This window comes from Solea senegalensis, linkage group LG19 (assembly GCF_019176455.1).
Source record: "Solea senegalensis isolate Sse05_10M linkage group LG19, IFAPA_SoseM_1, whole genome shotgun sequence".
Lineage (NCBI taxonomy): Eukaryota > Metazoa > Chordata > Actinopteri > Pleuronectiformes > Soleidae > Solea > Solea senegalensis.
In genome coordinates this window covers 14,301,317-14,325,615 of record NC_058038.1, presented here as the reverse complement: position 1 = coordinate 14,325,615, position 24,299 = coordinate 14,301,317, and the positions used below count along the sequence as shown (strand labels likewise).

Sequence of the window (24,299 nt, the reverse complement as noted above, 5' to 3'; positions counted from 1 at the left end):
TTTGGATTAAAAAGTGCAAATATGGGACGTTTCACTTGAAATTTCTCCAAAACTGTACAGTACAAATGTCTGATATCCAGTACAAAAGTAAATATCCATGTGCCAAAGATTAAAAGTGGATGTGAATGAATGTATATCAGCTGAATAAGATATTGCATTAATTATAGTGAATGCATATGACATGTACCATTTAAACACTACATTCAAAGAAAAAAAACTATTCATTGTGAATGGGTTTCACATGTTTTGAATTTTTACAACTACCTGTGATCTAACAGCAAAAATAATCCTGTGACAAGTGAGGAAAACACAGACACGTAAACTATGACCAGCTCAGTCCTGAGCATGGCAAGTTTTCAGTGACTCCTTCAAACTCTAGCCATTCTCCACCACCACATGTGACTGAGGTTCATTTATGCAAGGCTGCAGAATTATTTATGTACTCTAGTGAAGTAAAAGTACAAATTCAGCACTGCAAAAATAACTCAAACGTCTGTATTCACAGTAAATAATACACACAATAACCACCATATTAAATGTCATTACCATAGAAAATAACTATTTTACTTGAGTATTATTATTATTATTATCTTATATCAGTACCTTTGCTACTTTGATTTTACTCCACTAAACAGTTTTGAATATAAAAATTATGATAAATGAATCTATAATACACAGGTAAAATGTAACATAGTTTGGAATTATAGTTTAAAATTGTGCCATAAATGTTGTGCCACACCTGTTTGTAGTTGTAAAAAGTAGTTCCCTCTTGGGGCCCCTTGACATGTCGCTATCAGCAGTTCCACAAACGGGTCTGCCCTCTTAACTTCTCATGTAGTTCCATTTTAAGTTTGATTTGATTTATATTAGAGCAACAATGAAGTAAACATGGAAAGAAAAAGAAGAAAAAACATAAGTGGAAGAAATTTGCCAACTCCGTCCTGCCACATTAACAATGTCATCACCCCTCACTCTTATCTTGTGACCGGATTGCACTCTGTTGCTTTGCTGTATTACTGTATCTACAACTGTGAAAATGGAACAAAAGTAAAATGCTATATATAACTTGTTGGAAATAAAATGTTTGCACTGTACAGTACTTTCTGCTTTACATTTCAATTTTTTTCAAATTTTCCAAAAATGCTTTAGACCTAAACAGGTATTTAACTTTGAGATCAGACATAAAAAGGCTGACAATGATGTTCTGGAGGAGGTTGAGTTTTATTCGGAAATCTGACAGGTATGGCTGAACAGTGACCTTTTAACAAGAAACAAAAAGACAGCAGCACTACAGGTAAACAATACTAGTGATTGAGAATGTCATATTAAACATAAAATTCACTTACACGCATTCTGCACTCGGGTAACTCTCTCACACTTACTCACTCACTCACTCACTCACATACACACAGTCACAGTCAGCTCCAAGTTAACATGTGGACATCCTCCATTAATAATCACACTACATCCAGAGGAATTCCAAGCACTTTTAACAATTACCCACAGTGCAATAATCTAACTATACACAGATAATTTATATGTATTTTTATGTATATAGGGTATTTGATATTAACAATATTCCATTTAGACAGATTCATGAAGTCAATATCTTCATATCTTTCCATAAATAGTGACAAAAATATGTCTCGACAGCTCCTGATTTCAAACATGGTCCCCAAAAAAGAACATGGAAAAAAATAAAATACTAATGTGCACAATTTTTCAGCAGTTTCAAAACAGAGAATTACAATCAAAACCACCAACATAAAACAAAAACCAAAAGGAAGGGGGGTGGTCAGAGAGGTAAACATTTATACTCACACTCACAGCACAGACTGGTTACTACATTTACAAGGGTGGAGGGACTCTGGATCACTGTACAGATTAAGATCAGACAACAAATCAGGCAGACTGTCCACACATCATCCCACAACAACCAATACATCATCATGCCCATTCTGTACACAAAAGGACCTGACACAACTGGATGGCTTTAAACATTATGGATAGATCACAAATAGATCACGTCTACTGAGGAGTGAGCAGTCAAAGTCGACTGCCAACATGTTTCTGTTGCCATCCCATCCTGTCAGACCCACAGGGTGTAATGGAAGTAGGTGAAAATCTCCTATTTGTTCTTGCTGCTTTAATGTGGAATGAATGAGATGGTGTTTGATGCAGACACTTATTTTGTGGAGAGGATGAGGGCCACAATAAGGCCGTAAAGCCCCAGCACCTCAGCGAAGATCAGGATCAAGATCATGCCCACGAAAAGCCGGGGCTGCTGAGCAGTGCCTCGGACCCCCGCATCGCCCACAATTCCAATGGCAAACCCAGCTGCAAGACCACTCAGGCCCACACTCAGACCAGCACCAAGATGCAGGAAACTCCTGTTGAAGGGAGAACAAAAATACGATCAGCGTAACATCATAAAAACACAGCCAAGCCCACAAATCAGAGGGCAAGTTGTATATAACTTCCTCAACCTCACATGCAAATAAAACTTAAAAGAGCAGAAACAGTTGCAGTTTCACAATGAGGTTACAGAACATAACTGGGCCCACCCTGTAGTCGTTACCCTGCCGGTAAAACTGCTGTGAAAGTAAAAATCTATAAAATAAGTGCAATTCTATTTCTCTTGTAAAGCAACGCAAATGTCTCAATGACATTTAAACATTTGCATTACTGAAACGCAAGACACTGCAACTGGATTTGACACAAAATTATGAAACACTCCAAAGAAGCTGAAACTACTACACATGTAAAGTGATTCATCGTACTTGTAGAGGTTGATTCTGTCAGAGATGTTGTTTGCTATCAGCACAGCCACCACTAGCCCGTAGATGGCAATGATACCGGCCATGACCACGGGGATGATGGACTTCATGATGAGCTCTGGCCGCATCACGGACATGGCAGCAATCCCCGTGCCGCTCTTTGCTGTACCATATGCTGCTCCTAATGCTGAAGGGAGAGAGGGAAGTTTGTGTTCATTCATCGGTTCACATCAATCTCTCTCAACTCATCACTCAAAATGATTGAACTGTGAAAGTGTTTGTCCACCACTTCTCATTCTCTTAATAATTTAAGCCAACACAGAATGAACACAACATTTATAGTGAGTTGGGTACATTTATATACAACATACAATGTCTATTAATTCAGTTATTGTCTGTCAGTGTGTGTGGGCCTGTCTGCCTGTGTCACTTTGATGTCATGGCAAGTTACAGTTAGTGGCGCTTTGATGCGTCACTGTGCCATGCACACTATGCTGACTCAGTCAAGCCCTTTGATTTAAAATGTGGTGTCACAGAGGGTGACAGGAGTGTAAAGCCAACGTACGTCTATCTGTCCGTCTGTTAATCTCAAAACTGTTCAGCAGGTCACTTGACAGGCTTCAAACTTGGCAGGTGACTTTCTCAGGGCACCAGAGTATGCAGCGTGTGCTATAAATGTGACAGATATATCACTAAATGAGCCACTTTTGTATGCCAAAAGACAGCCATGCCAATACAGAGGATAAGCGAGGCAATGTGCCATGATGCTGAGTCAGTTGAAGCCAGAGATGTGGGTACTGCACTTGGAAATACAAAATCTAAAACAATGTACAGTAAGAGAAGCCTTGCAATAATCATTTGCTTTAAGAATATCTTCATTTTATAAAATGTCAGGTTTCTTTTTGGGTGTGTTACTTTTATTGTTGGACTCTATAGTTGGTGGCACTACTGGCCTTTATAAAATTGCACAGCTTTAACTAACACATTGCTAATTTTGAAATCATCCAACACTAAACGCAATCAAATTACAAAAAAATTACTGTTTCAGGTGCTTATTTTATCTACAGCTCAAATCAGGTGTTGTGGGGGTCAGACATTTCACCAGCAGCGACAGAGAACACATCCATCAATTCCTTTCCCTCTGATGGTTCACCAGCATCTTAGCTCAGTGTAATGAGAAATATGTGCTGTTAACAGTGTTCAGAGCTAGGACTGTTACCATGAATTTGTCAATCTACATGGACAATAATTACAGGTTACCATACAAGGCTTTCATGGCAACAAACGGCAAGAGAAACTGAACACACAATTGCATACAAGCCCTGCAGGAGAGAATTAAAAAAAATTATAATCACACAATGCAGCTTTCACTGCTTCTCACTTGCTGCTGTGGGTGTGTTGGCACATTCAGTGAGTACTGTGAATACACTCCATGTAAATAAACAGCCCAAAATGGTTTCTAATAATTGAACTGCTTTGCACTAAGCAGCACAAGAATAATCTGCATATAGACAGCAGACTGTGGACATCTAGAGATTGATCACTGCCATTGGAAACACTAGTTGGACATGACACCTCTGACCAGAGCGTCTTCAGATATGATATGCACGATTGAGTTGCATAAAATGTTCAATAAGGATCATCTTTCCTACCTGCTTCACTAAATAGTTAATCATGCCTTCCACCTTGTACAACTGAAACCCTCTGAAATCCTAGACCAGCTCCAATGTGAACAAACAAGCAACTGTTTTGACACTACAGCAGCATGGAGATTTTATTGAAATATTGGCACAGTTTCCAGACTCAAATCTGTGAAGTATTGCTATATTAAATAGTTGCTGTATTCCAATGAAAAAGAAATGATGGTTAACAGATAGGAAGCAGTAGTCGTTCTTATTAGAGTAACACAATATTTTTCGGTACATAACTTGCCCACTAGCCTGTTTGTTGAATTGTATAGATATAAGCTCCAATTGTTTTTAAGGGCATTTAAATAAAAGTCTCTGCATCAGAGGGTAGTCTTAATCACGTGAGGGGAGGTGACCTACAAAGCTGAAGATTTGTCATGGAGCAAAAAATAAAAATCTTTGGTCGGCAAAAAGGCAAACCAATAACATTAGGAGGACAACCTTCAAACATGGTGTGATTGAGGTGGCAGCATCTGGATCTCTCCTTCTCCTTCTAGTCTCTCACACACACACACACAAACAATGTTAAGTGTACCACAGTTGTGAGGCTGCCTGCAGCAAAATCAGCCGTGAAAGATCAAACTGCGTGTTCTACCAATGTAAAGCTGATGCATGTATTTTCATTTCAAATGTCCTGTTCAGTCAGGGACACTGGTGCTTTTACAGGTTTATACAGGAACAGTTTGTCCACTCAGTTAAGATCGTGACTGTTTCCAACTGAAGGAAATGGCAAGGACATGTTTTATGTAATATTATTCTTTACTATCTTAAGTTATTCAGATGTATTTTAACAAACTCATATTGTAATTTTTAGTGTTGTACAGACTTTACAACGTTGACAAGAAATGGATAAAACTACATACACAAGTCATTTATCATCACAGACAGTGCTGTGCTACACAAGAGCAATTCTGTTATTTTTGGGGATTTTTTTATTCCAGAACAGAAAAATAGCTGTAGAGGCTTTCAAAATCGTGTTACTTGTAAAGTTAATATTTTGAAGCACTACAGAGAAGAACCTTTTATTTCCTTATGGTTTTCCCTTGTAGCCTTAGCACACAAATGTATCTCACAAATTTCAGGTTAAAACAGGCCACCGACCAACATGCCATGTTTTAATAATATCAATAATCCCCAATCTGATTTTATACTTGGGAGAAAGCACTGGTATTGGATCACTACTTTATACTCTACCTGAAATTCTACTGAGAGAAGATGCAACTGTGCAACTCTGTAGTAATGTAAAACAAAAAATAGTCAGTAAATGACTAGATGGACAGACAACACAAGATGCTACCAAATCATCATCATCAAATCAGTAGCGAGTTCCCAATTACAGAGCCAGCTGTCCGTTTCTACAGGAATCGAAATACCTCGACTTCCCAATACCAACGTCCCAACTGCCAATGTGCTCTGAAATTTAGATGATGATTTAATATAGCTCCCCTTTTTGTATTGTATGTCTTTTATATATAATTCCCATTCTTTTTATAGCTGTGTAACGCCTTTTCTTTTCAATTTCACTGTGATATTTGTGTATCTTCTTACATTTTTGCGTCATACATACAAACGCCTATTCATCCAACTGTCATTACAGTGTGTGATGAAATCAGCAACAAAATTCATCTCTAAATTATACAATTACATATATGGACTGATTCCTATGTCAATGCTTACATGGGCAGATAAATGAGTGAATAGAATAGATGACCAAATAGTTAGACCTCATGTTACATAATCAGTAAAAGGAATAATCAAAAAATGTGACTGATTAACCTTGAATAAATGAAACCTGATCTTGATCTATATTAACTAACAATACATCAGGCCTGTGTATAACATATGCTGCTGGTGGAGATCCCTGTCAATGAATAGGACCTTCTCAGACTTCCTCTGACACACTAGGTGTACCCTGCCTACCCTGCACTTGACTGAATGGACGGATTTTCCCTTTAATCCCTCACACTCGCGTGCAGGCCCTGACTCTCCTTCGACACAGTTAAACCCTACGGGCAGACACGCGCTGGATGAATCGATGTCAGAGCAGAAATAAACGCATATTTAACGCAAAAATGACCGAATACAATAAGTCTATAAGACTATAAAAAATAAGTCAATGGCGATGACAGACGCCTCATCAGCACCGGCCTGCGTCACTAAACCAAGCAGCAGATGCCAGCAAATATCGTCAGAGAAGGGAAGAGAAGGGGGCTCGGTGCTGGCGGCGTGAGGGCCGAGTGGTCAGCGGCTTAATGACGGCGGACACCTTGCACTGACTCTGCCTCGCATCAGTAGCAGGTGCGTGACCGACCTACGTAGCGGGCTCACAACAACCGGGTGGTGGTTTCTCACACCAATACAAGATTTCAGCATCAGTATAATGTGTCATTATCATTGAGACGGTGACACGGAGGAGTGAGGTGTAGTTACCGCTGAAGACCATGGCCGCAGAGGCTCCCATCACAGCGAAGAAAGGCGAGTACTCCGGGCTCTCCTGGGCAGACGACATGCTTCACTTCTCTCTCGGGGATATACAGCTATAAGACAGGCGTTGTTCTTTTTCAGGACTTGCCCGTTCCCACTGTCAGCTGCGAGGAGGTTAAAAGCGCTCAGAGGTGGTGACAACGTAACCGTCAGAGAGAGCACCGGGTCTGCAAGAGGAAAATGGCGAAACGGAAAAAGTCACATGACCGACCGCCTCGGAAGGGTCCATTTGTGCGGACACGGGGGTGCTCGACACACTAGGGCTTAAAATACCAAATCCACGAGTTTCTCTCTCCTTATATATGATAAATATACGACACACTATAATCTAGCGTTCTAGCATTTGTCCTAACATCACGTCTCATTTAAGTTTTACTGACCACAAAATATGCTGTGAATGAGTTAGTAGAGCGTGCGTATTGTGGTATGTTCTGCTGCAAGTGCACTGACTGCGGTTGAAACGGCAGTCGTCACTTCACGCCTTCTTACTAATTATTATATGTCAATAGTCGAATGAGCATCTTCAAATTGTTGTCTTTAATTTAAACTATACAACAAATAAACAGTGCAGTGTATTAGACGGACAGACAACGCTGCAACGCAAGCATCAACAGCCAAGACACATTCATTCAGCGCGTGATGTTTGTCGACTGTATATTATATTTTCGTGTAACCACGGCAGGTGCAGCTTCATTTAAACAAATATTAGTCTCTGTAGTTGTCATTTAAAAGAAGACTGATGTGACTGAGTGAGTCAGAGCCACCTCCCGGAGAAGATTATGTCAAGGTGACACTGGAACATGGGAAACGGGTGTTTCTGGTATTAGCTAAATAGACATTTCACCTCATGCTATCATATTAAATATCCTTTCTTTGGTGAATGTTTACTATTGTTAACATTGTTAAATGTACTGTTCACCAACAGCATCCCGTTGTGAGTTATTACATTGTGTGTGTGTGAAATCTGTATTCTTTTATTGATGTTTATATCCTGAGACCAGTTTGGATTTGTCTGACCTCTCTTACATAAGAACAACAATATGAACACAATCAAAACAATAAATGAATGAATGAATGCATTTAAAAATATCACTGTATATAACACTGTTGCCACTTTGCACACTGAAGAAATAGGTTATAGTGTTATAGTATAGTGTGAAAATAAATGGTAATAGAAATCATTATAAAACAGAACATGGTTTATGGAAAGTTAAATAAACAGTTTACCAGTATGATGAACATAATAACTTTTCTCTGGTGAATGGCAAATACACTGTACTGTAATATGATACAAACTTTATATCTTTATTTAAACAAATTTCTTACAGGTTTCAATTCTCAAAACTTGGTTTATCAAGTTGATTATAGATTTATTTTTGACAACAGTGACTTTGACCAAAGTTTCAGTCAGTGAGTGGTGTCGCAAGGGACATTTTAAAAATTGTATTTATATATTCTGATATTGCTCCAATCCTTTATATTCACATTGACACTTGATGGCCTATACCAGACATTCTGCAGTGTAATCCATCCATTGTCTCCCTCTTTATCCTCCACATGAGGGTTGCAGGGCTGCTGGTGTCAATCCCAGCTGACGTCGGGTGAAAGGTGGTGTAACACCCTGGACAGGTCGACAGATCACAGCAGGGCCAACACATACAGACAAACAATTCACTCGCACACAAAATTGCAGTGTATTATTATTTCTGAAAAATAACATTAATGTCTCTCAGTACTCCTGAGGTCATGTTTCTCACTACTTGTTCTCTGTTCAGACACAAGTACACATACAATAGACTATATTCTAGTACTAAGAATGAGAAGTTAATGCAGAACAGACGACTGGGAAGACCTGCACACTCATGACTGTCAGCAGTTCCTCCACCACAAAAAGGTTTTAGTTCTGGTCAGAGCTCACTCATGTGACTCTGTGCCTGCTTCAAGTATAATCATCATTTCTTTACAATAAGTGACTTATTTTGTTTCATTCATCTTAATCAGTTCAAAGTCATTTAACACAGTTCAAAGCTGATTCAATTGCTTTTTCATTTTATTCTTCCCCACTGGCAACAGCCATGGAAGGAGACAACAAGAGATAATGTGTTTTCAGGTTGTTTATCATCAAACATCCGTCTCCTACGGATGACTTGAAGGGAATTTCATCAAAGAGGCCCTTTTCCCCCCACAGAAAACAATGTAATGAAATAAATTACTGGGTTTATTAATAGATGAGAGCTGCTGTCATTGTTATCAGGTACTTTGTGGACATCTCAGGTCATATGCTCTGGACATAAAGATCTTATTCTCTAGTTAAGTACATAGTAAAGAAGTTTACTGTGACTTCTGTGTCAGCAGAACCCTGCTGGATTTCTACTTTCAAGAATGAGATTTGTGTCATTTTGTTTTGGCATAAATACATGAACTAAAACTGAATGTGTGAAGCAAAGTGGGGTCACAGCCATGAGAAAAGCAAAGTGAAAAAGAAAGTAAAACATTATGATCGTCAATTACGGGAATAAAGTGGATGTGAATAAGACTACATACTTTGAAGAAGTGAAATGTTTTCTCACTCAAGTTATTTGAATAAACACAGAAAAGAATTTGTTTTACAGTGACATATCATGGACAAAAATAGTCAATTAAGCATGATACAGACACTGTATGATAAAAGTTTAAAATAGTTCACTTTAATGAATGAAAGAAGCAAACACTTAAAAAAAATATCACCATAAATATGCTACACAACATCCTAATCACACTTTACTCTAACATGATTAAGTAATGTGTCAATAAGGGCAGCTCAATATTAAGCTATACACAAACACAGAAGATATATCTCAACAGCATTGGATAACTGTGAACCCCAGACTAATGCTTCTCAGCACCATCCAGCTTAAGGCGTCTCAGCACACACACACACGCAGGCACATTAAAATACAGTATATACCTACAATTACAAGACACTCATACTTCAGATTAAATAATTATTCCAGGAGACTTTTGTGGGCTTCACCATCACTAATTTAAAACCCAGATTGCCTTTGGCACAATATAAACGCTTATTACTATAAAAACCAAGTTCACCAATAGGAAAAAAACAAGCCTCCCCACTGCTTGAATTATTCCCAAACCTTTACATTCCTTGTAAATGATCTATGGGTTAAATAGGCCGAAATACTTTACACAGTTTGGGCCAGGAAGTCTATTAGGGAAAGAAATCCATATACCTGCATCTGATGCCAATCGAGTATTTGCCCTCCACACTTCTACAGAGCAAGACTGTTTTTGTGGTCAATCGTAAAGAGTTTCATCACTAGAACAAGATTTAAAAATCCCAACATGCACACGTGCCTGTGTGACTACACCCGCCAGGCTCTCTCACACCAACCCTGCACTCATTCAGTCCATGTCCCAGCACAACTAGCAGTTAGGATAGCAATATCAGCAAAGGTGTTGTTGTGGTTCGCTGGAAAACGCAAAGAACAGAAAAAGATAAGGCATCACATGCTACTGTTGGCGAAGCCATTCGAAGCGATGGCCCCCGAATGCAGGATAAGGAAGCTACACTGGAACCCTTTAAGTTGAGGGGATGCAACTTTTTTACAACAGTCATGGTGAAAGATGAAGCCTTCCCTCAGTCCCAGCCATTGTCCTTTATCATGTGAGACAGCTCGATGATGTACTTCCCCTCCTTGTACTTCTGACTCAGTTCAAAGGCTTGTTCCTGCAGAAGGAAGTTGCACAAGGGTAAATATAAAAAGTAGAATGAAGCTAATTAAGACCATAGTTCGCCCTGCTCACTGATAGATTCATACAAATGATATGAAGACACTCTTTAGTAAAATCTTTGCAGCTCAACAGTTTTGTGTGTTTGTGATTTTAACAAACTTGTTTTAATGAGTGAAAATAAGACTCAAACTGAGTAATCAATTATCAAAATAGTTGACAATTAATTCAGTAATCAATTAATAATCCATTTTAACAATAATTGTTGCAGCCCTACAACAAGTAATTAAAGCACGTGTGATAAATGAATGTAATGCTACAGCAATGATATCAGTGGCCAAAAGATGACGCTGAGCTGGGAAATGCAAACCGACATCATAGTTATCTTAATATAAAAATAATGTTAGCTGGTAAACAAGCCAGCGATGGGTGTGCCCACTTACATATTTCCAACCCAGTGTGGTGTGACAGTTTTCACAGTAGATGTCGGCCACTGCGTGAAGTCCCGTGAGCAGCAGCCTTTCCTCTGCAGGACCACAGCCGACGTTCACCCTGAAACCAAACGCACCTTTGTCAAACTGCTGCTCTTCAGTGATTCTCCTCACCATATACTGAGAAGCAACTGGAGCCGAGTATCATTTATCTACTCTGATGTTAAACTCATATCCTTTTGAATTGTTTGCCTAAACACATCTTACGTTTCTTAAAAGAAAAAAAACCCACAACTATTAAGTTCATGAGATTGTCATGGGAAAGGAGGCAGGGAACCGGAACTCATCCAATTTAAACTTCACAGATGCTGTTAATAAAGTTAAAGTATAATATTTAGAGTTGGAAGTCTTGATGCCATCACATCTTACAGTTAGAGCATGACTACTAATCTACTAACCCACTAACCCAGGAGGAGCATGGCAACAATGAACTCACACAACTTCAAAGTCCACTGTGTAGCAAATCAAATTATCCGTTGATAATGTGTGAACTTGCTACTGCTACTTGAAACAGGACACTGAAAAAATACGTTTTCATAGAGAAATGGACAACATCTGAAATAATATTCTAGTAAAACTATCAAAGAATCACCAACTTCCCGTCAATAGAGTTCAATAGGAATTAAACTGACCATGTCTTAATATTTGTAAATAAAATACTTACACAGAGTTAAAGAGGTAGGCTCGACCCTGACTGCCTTGGAAAGACTAAAAGACAAACATGAAGAGGAAACATGAAATTAAAAACAAGTCACAACAAATTGACAAAAACAGGATCACAAACACAATTTGATAATAGTAAATGTAATTTTTATGCCTTTTAAGTGTAATTTCAGCCCAGGTCTACAGCTTTGCAGTGTACAAGCAAAGTCACATGCTCGGTAACAACAAAGAAGGTGGCAGCACACTGACCTTTGAGATGAGATCATCATGGTTGGCCAGATGGGCACGGCAGTGCACACAACTGTAACGCCGGTGGCAGGAGTCCAGGTAAGCCTGGAATGTCTTGGCTTTTGTCAACTTCACCATGTCTGGGGAAGTGGAAGGAAAGTGGAAGCAGGAACAGGGTTTGTCTTGTACATGGATTAGTAAAGTAGGCAAACATGACTCTGAAGACCAGCTAGATAGTCATACAGATGTTAACCATAAACATAGATCAATCAGGTGCTTTGTTTACTAAACATTTTCCTAACACTGTTAAGGCTTCAGACAAACATGTTTTTGATTTTTTTAATGCATCTGAAAACAGAGCATCATTATACTTTTCTCATCTGGCAACGTTTGATTTTAACATTTTATAAGTTTCATTAAAAAAGTGCAATCTCTAGTATGAAATAATTCATAGATAGATTGCTGTGTAGGGTCCCCCAAACATTTTTGGAAAGCTTGGGGCCTTTGGCTTCTTGCATACATAAAGGTACATTTATGTCGTTTTAGTTTTACTTCAATAACCCAAGCCGATTAATATGCCAGGGCAAATATATATATTTTAATTAACAAATTAAGTTGCTGAAACTTGGGTGGAAGTTACCTAATAATAATAATAATGGTAAACGCTACTGTACTTTAAGATGTGCCCCATCCATGTTCAATACACACTTTATGCACATTGTTTTCTATGTTGTGAATAAATAGAGCAAACCTTTGTTTTCTTCATGAAGACAAATATCGTGATGTTTTCCTTGCAATATATTGATTATCCCATAATTGTGATATTATTGGTATCGTGGATCACGTATGGTATTGTATTGTGACGTACCCTGTCCTGTCCTGTCCTTCACATGTAGAACGTAGAATCACTATTGTTTCACTGCTTCCTTTACAGTAAGTGGAATCAGTGAAACAGGCAGATAAATAAACACTAGAGGTGTTCATTTATCGCAAGTCACATCGTCGAAACATTCACCCGTGTTATCGCATTTTGCATGTTTTTTTGTGTGTGTTAGCTAGCATGCTAGCGCCACATAATCACAACAAACCACAGAGGCAGCGGGTTAAAGGTGCATTGCAGGGTATTCCCCGGTGTTTATTGACTTACCTGGTTTGGAAAATTAGCCCCTCGCGGTTTACACGGCGACGTAAAGAGACTGACAGCTGGAAATCATCCAAATACAGCGATACGTGGTCGGGCTCTGTCCGATAGTCGACCATGCGTGGACCACTCGGACAATAAAGACAACACAGACAAGCCTTCGCTTGTTGCAGCGTTTACCCGCGTCTCTCTCTGTCTCTCTTTGAACACGAACCAGGCCTCGGTCTCAAAGCTCGTGCAACACGGAACCAGGAGTTCAACAAAACTGGCACACTGACTGACAGCGCATCCGCGATGACCTGGCGCGAGAGAAAGTAAGGTTTGTTTATGAAAACAGGCAGAGGAGGAAGTCCGAAGACTGCAAAACAAATCCCGGTCGACCAATCATAGCCGCAGCGTGACGTTTACAATGTGGGTCAACCAATCACATGAGGCTTCACATGAGGCCCACTGTCCCTGAGTCCCTGTGTGGATATCACAGTGATAGGCCACGTTCACATTATCGCACCAGACTGGAGTGATTCACATGGTATTGACCCATTTCAGATCTGTTTTAATGCAGATCCGATCTGTGACACCTGACCTTCACAAGTACATGTGAACGTGACTGTCCTCTTTAACAGCACTAGTGCAAAAAGTGCCTTGTCAACAACAGTAACCTGAAAGAAATGTGAGCATTAAAGAGTGAAAACAATTGTTCAGCTATTAAAAATGATTTCAGACCTGTGTCCTCTAATTCAATAATCACTAAGGTTAAGGTAACTTTATTAATCATCCTGGGTGAAATTTGTCCCTTCTTAGACCTAGGATCAATGGGCTGCCGCAGTGCCACTGAGCAGCACCTGGGGACCCTAACACATGTTAAGGTGGTTTGAGGAAACTGCAGCACTTGGGTCATCATGCAAACTCTATGAATCAGAATCTTTATTGTCATTGTGACAACGAGACATTGCAGAACAAAATAAAAAGTGCAGGTTTTCCACTGCAAACATTTACAAAATGTAATCAAAACCCTACTAACCTGGGACCTTCTTGCTGTGAGGCAACAGTGCCAACCACTGCATCACCGTGTCATCCCACTAAAGTCAACTTTATTGCAAAGACCACCCTCCAGGTACATCCACTTTTCTTTTTTAAATAAACTTTATTTAGGAACGTTGGCTTACATATGAAACTGTATAGTACAAAACATTATATATATGCATTCTACACATACAGTATGTACATAAATACACACATACACAACAACAGAACACAATGAGGATCAAGAATATAAGATTAGGGTTGACATTTTAAACAAGCAACAAACATTTAATTTAATTTAATTTAATTTAATTTATAATATTAACCCATAATGACATTTATGTGTACCATCTTTGGCACCTTCTTTGGTAGACCAAAATCTGAGTCTTATTAAAAAGAAAAAAGGTAATATTGATTCCAAGATTAAACCAGCTATATAGATCTTTCCAGAACGTTATTGTGATTGAGCTAAAGATAAAATAAATGTTCAGTAGTTTCAGGCTTTGTCAGACAGAAACTACAAGGATCCACTTACAAACTGAACCTTGGCCTTAGAGTTTCGGCAGCTGGATAAATATTGTTCAACATTATAAACTGAATTTCCTTCACTTTGGGTGAAACTGGCCATTAAAGATAACTACAATGTGCATGTAGAACTTTCTAGCAGGCAAAGCTATTTGTCTTTCATTCTATTTATTTGTTCATTGTTGTAATTGGTATCAAAGCACCATTGCCTTTAAAGTGCCTTTAAGGTGTATTGTCAAAGCCATGTTTTGTTATTGCCTTCGTATACAGCTTTGTAAATCTATCTATCATCAGAACCTGTACGACTTGTTGGTTTTACAACCTAACTTCTAACTAACAAGATGCTGTCTAACTGCTAACTGACGTCTGCTCAACTGTGTATGTGGAATAAACCTTCAGAAAGACAGTCGAGTTGTGCCCACCGTACTTGTTCTGGTCACCCTTTCCAGAAGGGAGCATTGAGCTGGAAAGACCAGCCAGCAGAACTCTGGACAGTGCAGTTGTTAGTGTCACTCCATCCTTGCTTATTTTAATCTTTATCGTTTGATGATTTCACACACTGAATATAAGCTTCCCTTAATGTTGATAAATCCCTTTCTTTCTGATAACATGCTCCCTGTGTCCTTGACACATTATATCCCTGACTGTATCATCACAAGGACCTCTATTAAAAACCTTAGTCTACACTGATCCACTCACAATATATTCCATCAGCCAAATACAGTCTTTGTTTCATGAACAGGCTGCTTGATAATCAATGGACTTTGACCATGACTGGGGGAAAAGGAAACAATGATGCGTGTGTGGTTCACTGCACATGTAAACCCTCAGCTTATGGAGCTATTTAGTACATTTAGTTCTGTTTTCAAACACAGATGAACACCCAACCCAGTTATAGACTTATAGCAGAATCTTTGGTCTGACTTTGTCTTACGTCTGTCTACGTTTGTGAGAATGGTGAAAGCAAGACACTTTTCTGTGCAAACAGACAATAAAGTATTATCTTATCTTTTTCTGATCTGTAGTACCTGTGTTTTATGTCCCCATGTTTTTGTTGACTTTAAGACCTTAATGCCTCAAAAATAAAATGACATTCAGTCACCACCAGACAGCCTTATACACTTTTTCTATCTTTTGTTAATAGGTATGAAAAAAAATGGATTCTGTGTCTACATATGATTTGTGGTTGGGGGGAAATACACATTGCATCTTGAGAAATTAAGGTTTTATAACGAAGACATTGGAGATTTATTTGACAAGATATGAGACCCTGTACTGAGATGCATGAGATATCTAATGTTTATGTACTTTTTAACAGTAATAATAGCAATAATGCTAAACTTTTTATATGTTTACTTTTCCTTTTTTATCTAATCCTAACTGAGATGTCTGCCTTACTAGTTCAATTAGACCACGGACTGCTTTTGTAAGCATTAATGTGCTATGATCTGTGAGTTATGTGTTTTTGCTCCTTTTAAAAAAAGGCATAAACATATTTCTAAAATAAAAAGAATATAACAGCATCCTCCAAGCCTCTCACGTTTAGACAAACCAATCAAATGACACACACACACCAAAAAAAAACATCAGACAGAGTAAAAACAAAGTCACATTTATTTATTTTTTTCATGAGAAATGTGGCGTTAAGTAACATGGTTCAGCTGGTTAAATATTCACTCTGATTTAACACAGTAAAAATCAATGACTGTTTCTTTGAACACAGGGTGGAGTCTGAACGACAGTGGGTGGAGGACCTGGTTACTGATCATACCACAAACAAGTTATTCTAGCAACAAGATTAATGAGATGAACGCCAAGTTCAAAATCTTCTCTGTCTCATCTTGTCACAGACGATTGACACGAGTGTCACACTTTTAATTTATTTCTTATTTACAGTGTTTTCTTTCTTTCTTTTTTACAGACTCCTCATTGATTGATTAAACGCATGCTGGTCATCATGGCCTGATGTGTCCTGTGGTCAGTCCTGGGCTGTGTTTCTGCAGAGGTACCTTGACAGAACAGTCGGGTAGTCGCTCATCACCCCGGTAGCTCCCACGTCAAACGCAGCCTTTATGTCATCATCTTCATTGCACACAAACAAATGCACCTGTAATTACGTACACAGTATGTTAATGATGTCCTTCAGGCCTTCAAACAGAAAGGTTAAAGTGAAGGTTCAGGTTTATTAAAGTTTGGTTTTATGAATGTAGATTTGATTTATAAAGCACATCTTTAAACCACAGGATGGACCAAAGTGGAGTACAATACAAATCAACAATAAGGGAGTTAATGGGTGCTAAAAGAGCTTTTAAAAACTATAATAAACTAGTACCGCTAGCAGTTCTGAACGGGTCTGAGCCGTTGTGGCTGCATCAACATGAAAAAAGCAGTTGCTCGACCACAGTTAACACATGTGGAACTGATATAAATAACATGGTGTCAGGAAGATAATATGGTTCCATGTTATCAGTACCATGGCTGCAAAAGTGTGATATTGTTCTTATTGTACATTATTGACTTATATGGCAGACTGTAGCAGATGATTCATTTATTTCAGAGCCATTCATTTGTGATGTTTCTTTCATGCCTTATTATAGATGATGTTGTTGAAGTATATAGCTCTGTTCTCATGTGGTTAGTCACTTATTGACAATTACTGTTTTTACTAATTACCAGCTCAAACCATTCAGTGACCCACTCATGGCCTGATGACGGCGTGATGTCATCCCGGCAGCGATTACTCAAATCAGGACAGAGCTGCTCACCATGGCAGTGTGAGTGTGTCAGTTTGTCTCAGCTAGATGATGGATGGATGGATGGATGGATGGACAGACGGACACGATGATTTTGGTTTCATACCTGAATTCCACGGGCTGCAAGGTGTTTAAAAAGACTCTTCCTCATCGTTACTCTGGAATGACAGAACATACAATCATATACTCTGGTATACATACTCTTATATGCTCTCTTTTTGTCTCTCATTCTTCTTCTTTACTCACTTTTCTAACAAAGACACCACCAGCCTGTTTCTCAGGATGCGCTTCTCAGGTATGAACGTCCTTCAGTAGCACAGACAGAAAGAAAAAAAAAAGGAACTTTAGGCAAACCAGACTGAATTGTATGTGGTACACATACTGGCCTCTTTATAAGGTGCACTTGTTCAACTGCTTGTTAACACAAATATCTCATCAGCCAATCACATGGCAGCAATTAGGGATGTAGACGCGGTCAAGGCGACCTGCTGAGGTTCAAACTGAGCATCATAATGGACTGTGGCGTGGTTGGCAGTTCTGTACAGGCCGATCTGAGTCAGAAACTGCACAGCCATCTCTGGTGTTTTACAGAGAATCATCAGAAAAGGAGAAAATGTCCAGTGAGCAGCAGTTTTCTGCCTCAAACACCTCAAACCTTGTGACAGGTGAGCTATAGCAGCGGAAACACCACGAAAGGTGCCACTCCTGCCACGTTTGTAGGTGTCTTGTGTACCTAATAAAGTGGCTGGGGAGTGTACAGCGCAAACATTACCATTAATGGGTCTTTTGTACTGCAGACTTTTTGGACATGTTTCAGCAGGAAAAGTGCAGATGTTAATGTTGAAACACAGCTGATTATTCACACCTGTGATTTTCCTACTGTGTCCTATCAAAGGAAGCTATTGTCTCATTCATCTCAACGAGAAAATGTGTCAGTGTTCTAAATATAGACGTGTGCGACTGTGTTTTGCATGAGCAAATGCAAAAGGCACACATGCAGGTATGCAGCCACACCTGTTGAAGATGCGCGGCAAGTAGAACTGCAGTAAACTCTGGCCCAGTGGCACAAAGGGCAGCAGGCCGCTGTAGAAGAGAAGCAGAAGCAGCACACCGTGGCTCACACTGAAACTGTACGGCATTGAGCCGTTCTACAAGAAACACACAGAGAGAAAGGGCCAACATATACAGAGGCAGATTGTACGAATGTTGGCGAGTCATGCTGAAACAGGAGAGTAAAGACGTTCAAGCTTTTAATGCCACATGACTCAATGCTGAGCAAAACAAACAAAACAATTAAATGTAGCCTGTAGTAATCTGTACAAGAGGCTTTGTCTCCCCCGAGTGGTTAATGTACCGCTCTGCGACACTCCCCCATGATGCTGCCGTCCACTGAAGCCCAGACTGTCACCTCCTCTCTGTTGTATTGTTGCACCAGATCAGACACCTACAGACAGAGAAGAGGAGATTCACTATTGATAAATATTAGGGCTGGAATAGAGTTCAAAGGAGTCCTGTCATTTACTTCTCTTATTTGCGAGAGCAACAGGAAGTCCTACTTAAACTCCAGACTACGGGTGACTACAGTCTGAGGCTGATCATTATTGATATCCTTGACGTTTAATCAGATAGTTGCTAGGCAACACACAACTCAGGAGAACAAAACACCTCTGTGACACACCCTCATTGAATACGACCTCACAAAGCTGGTTTTTATTCAGAGTTTTGCAAGCTCTTCATATCCAAGTCTCAAGACTCTCACTTGTAAAATCACAGACTGTCTTTGATTGTCTTGGTCACTAAGTTTATTAATGCACTTCCAACAACACTATATATATATATATATAGATGTTATATATATAGTCCAGGCCTGAAAATATCAATATGTCAATATTCAAGGATTCTCTTAGGTTTCTTACATCCATTCTTGTTTCGGCTTCTCCCTTTAGGAGTCGCTACAGCAGATGATCACTCTAACCTGCTGCACATCCTTTCCAGCTCTGTCTCTTTGTCCAGCTAATTGATATGAATCATTTTATCCAGCCTCTCATACACCTCACTATAAGGCTTTGCCTTTGACAGCTCTTTTGACACTTTGACACACGCCAAGACTCCCGGTACTCCTGCTTACTTTCTTTACCTCCCTTCCTTTGGATGCTTTCCCGTACTTCCTCATTCCACCACCATTTACAAAGCATTGTTCTTCTTAATCCATGTCCAACACCTACATATGCACGATCCATTCACACCAACACCACAGTCTGCTCCTTCTTGCAAAAGCCAAAGGTCACAATCACTCCAGGCTCCTAACATTTACAAGGATTTACAAAGATTTTACAAAGGCCTCACAGTGCTTCATGTCCTCATCATTATTTCAGGCGTTCTGTACCTTTCTTATCAGCTGACAGTTGTACTCTTTGATCTCGATGCTGACAGGTATATGAGGAAACTTCTTAAACACGTCCTCGAGCAGAGCAATCGTCCTGTCTGCGCCGCTGCTGTAGTGACCTGTGACACACACACACACACACACACACACCTGAAACACTCCACCATGTTACCTTGAACAGAAATGAGAGAATGAGAGGAGGAACTCACCAGCATAAAATGTCACCTCCAGTTTCTCCTTATACAAAGGCAAATCCTGTGTGCGAGATTAAAGTGAATATTTAATTGGCACAAACAGTAACAGTGCAGATAAACTGAAGCACATTTTTTTTTAATTACTATCATAATAAATGACCTGTAGATTGAGTGAGGATATGTTGATGTCATGTCCGGTCTGCCTGAGCAGATTCTCGTCATGTGACACCACCACATGTCCGTCACGTGTCAGGTGGCAATCCAGCTCCAGCATGTGTGTGCCCTGTTCCACCGCACTGCAGTCAGATGGAGAAGAAGAGACGTTTTTAAACAAAGAGAGAAAAATCCATATGTTACAATTAAACTGACGTTCCTCACTTAAATAAGAAACCCCCATATGTTATATTCAGAGTATATTGTGAATTGTCACAGTTAAAGCCTGTGAAATAATACCGGATGTGATTTATTGGGAAATTTCAGGTGAAATCCTGAAAATAATGTACAGGGTACTTTCCCTCCTGAAGATAAAAATCTCTGTTGTATGATATGAAATGATTATCCGGCCAGTCTGAAGATCAGCATCACTGAGATCTGTCACTGGCGATTTTTGAATTTCCACTCGATTTACAACACCAGTTGCTAAGTTCATGGTCCTAATGACTACTTCATCGTCAAAACAGCACCATCAACCAATCAGTCGATCGAGCAATCAATCCAACTCAATGCAACGCACACACACACAACAACCGTTTCAGCCAACAAATGGCTGGTATTATGTAAGAAAACAGCAATGGAGAAGTGAAGAAGTGAGGAAAAGGAGAAGTAAGAAGGGAGAGAAGGAAGTGAGGAAGTGAGGAAACGCTATCATGGAACTCACAAACAGCCGCGAGGGAAAACACTGGAGGCTAAAATACTAATGGGTGATCTGAACAGGAGGTAAAATAAGGGAAAAGGAAAATTAACGTAGTAACAGATAAAAATGTAATGATATACAGGTGCTGGTCATATAATTAGAATATCATCAAAAAGTTGATTTATGTCAGTAATTCCATTCAAAAAGTGAAACTTGCATAATGTATACATTCATTCCACACAGACTGATATATCTCAAGTGTTTATTGCTTTTAATTTTGATGATTTAGCTGACAACTAATGAAAACCCCAAATTCAGTATCTCAGAAAATTAGAATATTGACAAATACATAAGTAAATAACATACATAAGTAAATAAATACATGAATTAATAAATGAAGTAAGAATGTTAAAGGAGACTAAAGGGTAGAATAAAATCATTTGTGTCAAAATTAAATGAAAGGGTAATAAATCGCAGGTAAAAGCCAGGTTGAAAAGGTGGGTTTTAAGTTCTAAGTCTCTGTGATGTAAATTGTGTGATAAAATATGACTGACAGCTGGTGCTGTGCAATGGGAGCTTGGTTGCAGGTGAGGACTCTAAACCTCCAGAAGTTCAGATTCCCCTGAACTCTGGACATAATCTCACTCCATCGTACTCACTGTGTGAACGCCTCCATGGTGCCTTCTATCCTCTCTCCACACCCTGAGAACAAACAGACGAGTCCAGGTTGAAACCAGAGAAAAAAAAGAAAAGAAAAAAAACAACATTTTTCTGCATCTAGAAAAACAAACACTGTTATCATTTCATTGTCATTTCCTCAATCTTCCCAGCAGATTTCTTTAAACAGTTTTACACTTACTTCAGCTATTTACTGAAGCAAAACTTGCAGGTTGAAGAAAATTGTAATTGTTTATCAATAATTTGTGTAGAAACTCTAATTAGAGAGTGTTTGTATTGAGTCTTAAACCCAGGGGACACCACAGTGTGAAAGACCAGTGACATATTGTTGTTAGTTTATTTAGCAAATTCACAAATAAATGCAGGTACAGAAATTTCCCACATTTTCGTGCTGTTGAAACGGTGTAATATGTCCATATAATACATATTTCTCTGATTATTACTTCCAGCATTTAATAGATTTACTGATGTTTATACATTCATCTGTGCCGCTGTCACATTGTGGAAATAATAGAGATGAATTCTTTATTATGTAAAAAAGAAAAAGAAGCAAATATCCTCTGTGACAGGACTGTGACATCCACCTGCACAACTCATGTACAGGTGATTATGGATCCCTCCCATCTTCCTACCTCCTCTGTGTGAGATGTGTGTGCAGAAAAAGGCCGTGCGTTTCCTCCTGTGCAGAATGTGTGGGTTCCTCAGCAGGTACAGCGAGGTGAGAGTGTATCCTCCCAGCGCGGGGAGGACGAAATAAATGAAGCTGCTCATTCTTCCATATAAAAAAACAAACAAACAAACAAACGCGTCTTGCAAGCTGACAACTGTGATCGAACAGAAACAACACCTTAGCAGTGAACTCCTGTCAGTGAACAGATCCCAGAAAGCTTGACTGTTGCCTTCAGAAGATAAAAAAGAAAAAGAAGAAAGAAAAAAAACTGGACTGACTGGTAAGACTGAGAAAAGTGTCCAATGAATGTTTCTTCATGCAGTGATATTGTGAGTCGCCCCTTATGTTCACTCTGAGAGAGAGAGCACCTGAGCAAGGAGAGCTGTAAAAATCAGTTAATGAAGAACCAGCTCAGAGGCAGGAATCGCCTCACTGCTCTCCCTCTCTGTGTCTCATTGGCCTCTCCCCTGCCCGTGGCAGTGCTATAGTACATACATCATTCTCTTTTAAGTGTTTTTGTTCACCAGGAATGACAAACTGTGTGTGTAGAAGGCTGCACACCCACCTTTGTGAGGATATTCTGGTTGGTCCTCAACAAGGTTATCACAGTGAATGAAAACAAATGAAATAACGAAGGCTAAAATTGAAAGAAAACATTTCTAAACTAAAACTGACTGAAATTGTAGTGAAAATGTGTCATGTTTTCATCTTTATTTCATATATAATCTGTTTGTGTATTTTATGTTTGAAAGGTTGAATTTTCTTTCATCATAAAATGTTTTCAATTTGTTTTTGTTTACAATGTGTGACACACAGTTAAACATAACGAATAGTTAATTGGGTTGAGTTGGTTTATCTCAGTGAATCAAACCTTTAGACTAGGAGTTAATTATTATTTTAATTTAATTTTGATCATTCCTTATAGACTGTTATATTTGTTTCAGTGACTTTCAGAAAAACTAACACTAAAACTAAGCATTTACAAAAATAAAAACTAGCAAACCTGCTTGAAAGCACATTTATGACATTTAAGTCATTTAAAAAAACAAAACTTCAACACGAAATAAAAAGAAAATCTGATGAAAAATCAACCACAACCTCACAACTTTAAAAGACTTCTTCTTTAGGGTCAGGGATAGAATTAGGTTTAGATTAGGGTTCAGGTAAGGATTAGGTATTAGGTATTTCGTTGTCATGGTTAAGGTGAGGGTAAGGGTCAAGGGGAAGAATGCTGCACAAGAATGTGCACGTCTCATAGACACTACAGAATAAAACAAATCCTAGTGTTGGCAAACACAAGGATTTGTTTTATTCTGATTTACTCTCAGTTTAATTAAACTAATCATGATTTCAGTGTAAACAAGGAGAAGTTGCAGTGTAATTATCCTCTTCTTCTCTTGCACACAAAAAAAATAAAAAGCAGCATCACAGTCAGTGCAGCAGGTTTCTTAGCCGGTGGATGTTTGACAAAGGGGACGTGGCAGCAAATGTAAACTCAAACCCACGAGGGCAACACATATTGCATGCTTTCTTTTCATACAGTACAATGACAGCAATGTGTGCCTTCCTGTGCTGTTCCACGTCAATGACAGCAGTCCAGCGGGTCAAGGTTCACTCACAAATCTGACCAACAAGTCTGGTTTTCACTAGAAAACGTCCACCTATTCTCTGCAGCACAATGTGACTCTCTGGACTTTTCTCACACCTGCATGAACAGGATGTGTTGTACAGGACAGGTTATAAAAGTTGTGTCCGCGTTCAGTGTTTGACAACTCATCGGTTTTCCTGACGCCGTCATTCCATTCATTCAGCAAAAGCCCGTGGGAATGTCGGGGCGGGAGGGCGACGCCGTGCTGAGACATGTTGTGGAAAGAGATGGGAAAAGTGCACAGAAGTGATATGACCTGCTTTATGTGACCTGTTTTCACAAGTGACCAAACCACAGACATTCACCTGAACGGCTCTACTTTTAACTCTTGCTTTAAAGGATTTTTAATGTGCTTTTATTCCGTACAAGTA

General features: G+C 39.1%; 3 protein-coding genes across 3 annotated transcripts; all 3 read right to left on the bottom strand.

Annotated features, from left to right (window-relative positions):
* Nucleotides 1–1,202: 1,202 nt before the first annotated feature.
* On the bottom strand, nt 1,203–7,140 carry LOC122784875 (V-type proton ATPase 16 kDa proteolipid subunit). Its single transcript, XM_044050283.1, has 3 exons — nt 6,896–7,140; nt 2,781–2,964; nt 1,203–2,390 (listed from the first exon to the last, which is right to left on the bottom strand). Exons 1-3 carry the CDS (start codon nt 6,972–6,974, stop codon nt 2,186–2,188), a joined length of 468 nt encoding a protein of 155 aa, XP_043906218.1. The 5' UTR covers nt 6,975–7,140; the 3' UTR covers nt 1,203–2,185.
* Nucleotides 7,141–10,544: 3,404 nt separating this feature from the next.
* ypel3 (yippee-like 3) lies at nt 10,545–13,561 on the bottom strand. Its single transcript, XM_044050284.1, has 5 exons — nt 13,205–13,561; nt 12,079–12,197; nt 11,831–11,874; nt 11,119–11,227; nt 10,545–10,673 (listed from the first exon to the last, which is right to left on the bottom strand). Exons 2-5 carry the CDS (start codon nt 12,193–12,195, stop codon nt 10,584–10,586), a joined length of 360 nt encoding a protein of 119 aa, XP_043906219.1. The 5' UTR covers nt 12,196–12,197; nt 13,205–13,561; the 3' UTR covers nt 10,545–10,583.
* A 2,781-nt stretch (nt 13,562–16,342) lies between these two features.
* On the bottom strand, nt 16,343–22,748 carry gdpd3a (glycerophosphodiester phosphodiesterase domain containing 3a). Its single transcript, XM_044050352.1, has 10 exons — nt 22,243–22,748; nt 21,592–21,634; nt 20,240–20,375; nt 20,095–20,140; nt 19,886–20,004; nt 18,854–18,943; nt 18,514–18,647; nt 17,746–17,805; nt 17,606–17,657; nt 16,343–16,853 (listed from the first exon to the last, which is right to left on the bottom strand). Exons 1-10 carry the CDS (start codon nt 22,379–22,381, stop codon nt 16,725–16,727), a joined length of 948 nt encoding a protein of 315 aa, XP_043906287.1. The 5' UTR covers nt 22,382–22,748; the 3' UTR covers nt 16,343–16,724.
* Nucleotides 22,749–24,299: the final 1,551 nt, after the last annotated feature.

Bases quoted from the DNA above. Each gene is read 5' to 3' on its own strand.
- LOC122784875 (XM_044050283.1), bottom strand. From the start codon at position 6,974: ATGTCGTCTGCCCAGGAGAGCCCGGAGTACTCGCCTTTCTTCGCTGTG. The intron at 2,965-6,895 runs GTAACTACACCT...CTCTCCCTTCAG, and splicing joins TGCGGCCATGGTCTTCAGCG to CATTAGGAGCAGCATATGGT. The intron at 2,391-2,780 runs GTACGATGAATC...TCCCTTCAACAG, and splicing joins GACAGAATCAACCTCTACAA to GAGTTTCCTGCATCTTGGTG.
- gdpd3a (XM_044050352.1), bottom strand. From the start codon at position 22,381: ATGAGCAGCTTCATTTATTTCGTCCTCCCCGCGCTGGGAGGATACACT. The intron at 17,658-17,745 runs GTGAGTAAAGAA...CTGTCATTCCAG, and splicing joins GTGGTGTCTTTGTTAGAAAA to AGTAACGATGAGGAAGAGTC. The intron at 16,854-17,605 runs GTATGAAACCAA...ACGTAATTACAG, and splicing joins TTGCAGCCCGTGGAATTCAG to GTGCATTTGTTTGTGTGCAA.
- ypel3 (XM_044050284.1), bottom strand. From the start codon at position 12,195: ATGGTGAAGTTGACAAAAGCCAAGACATTCCAGGCTTACCTGGACTCC. The intron at 11,228-11,830 runs GTAAGTATTTTA...GTTTGGTTTCAG, and splicing joins GCCTACCTCTTTAACTCTGT to GGTGAACGTCGGCTGTGGTC. The intron at 10,674-11,118 runs GTAAGTGGGCAC...TTCCTTCTGCAG, and splicing joins CCACACTGGGTTGGAAATAT to GAACAAGCCTTTGAACTGAG.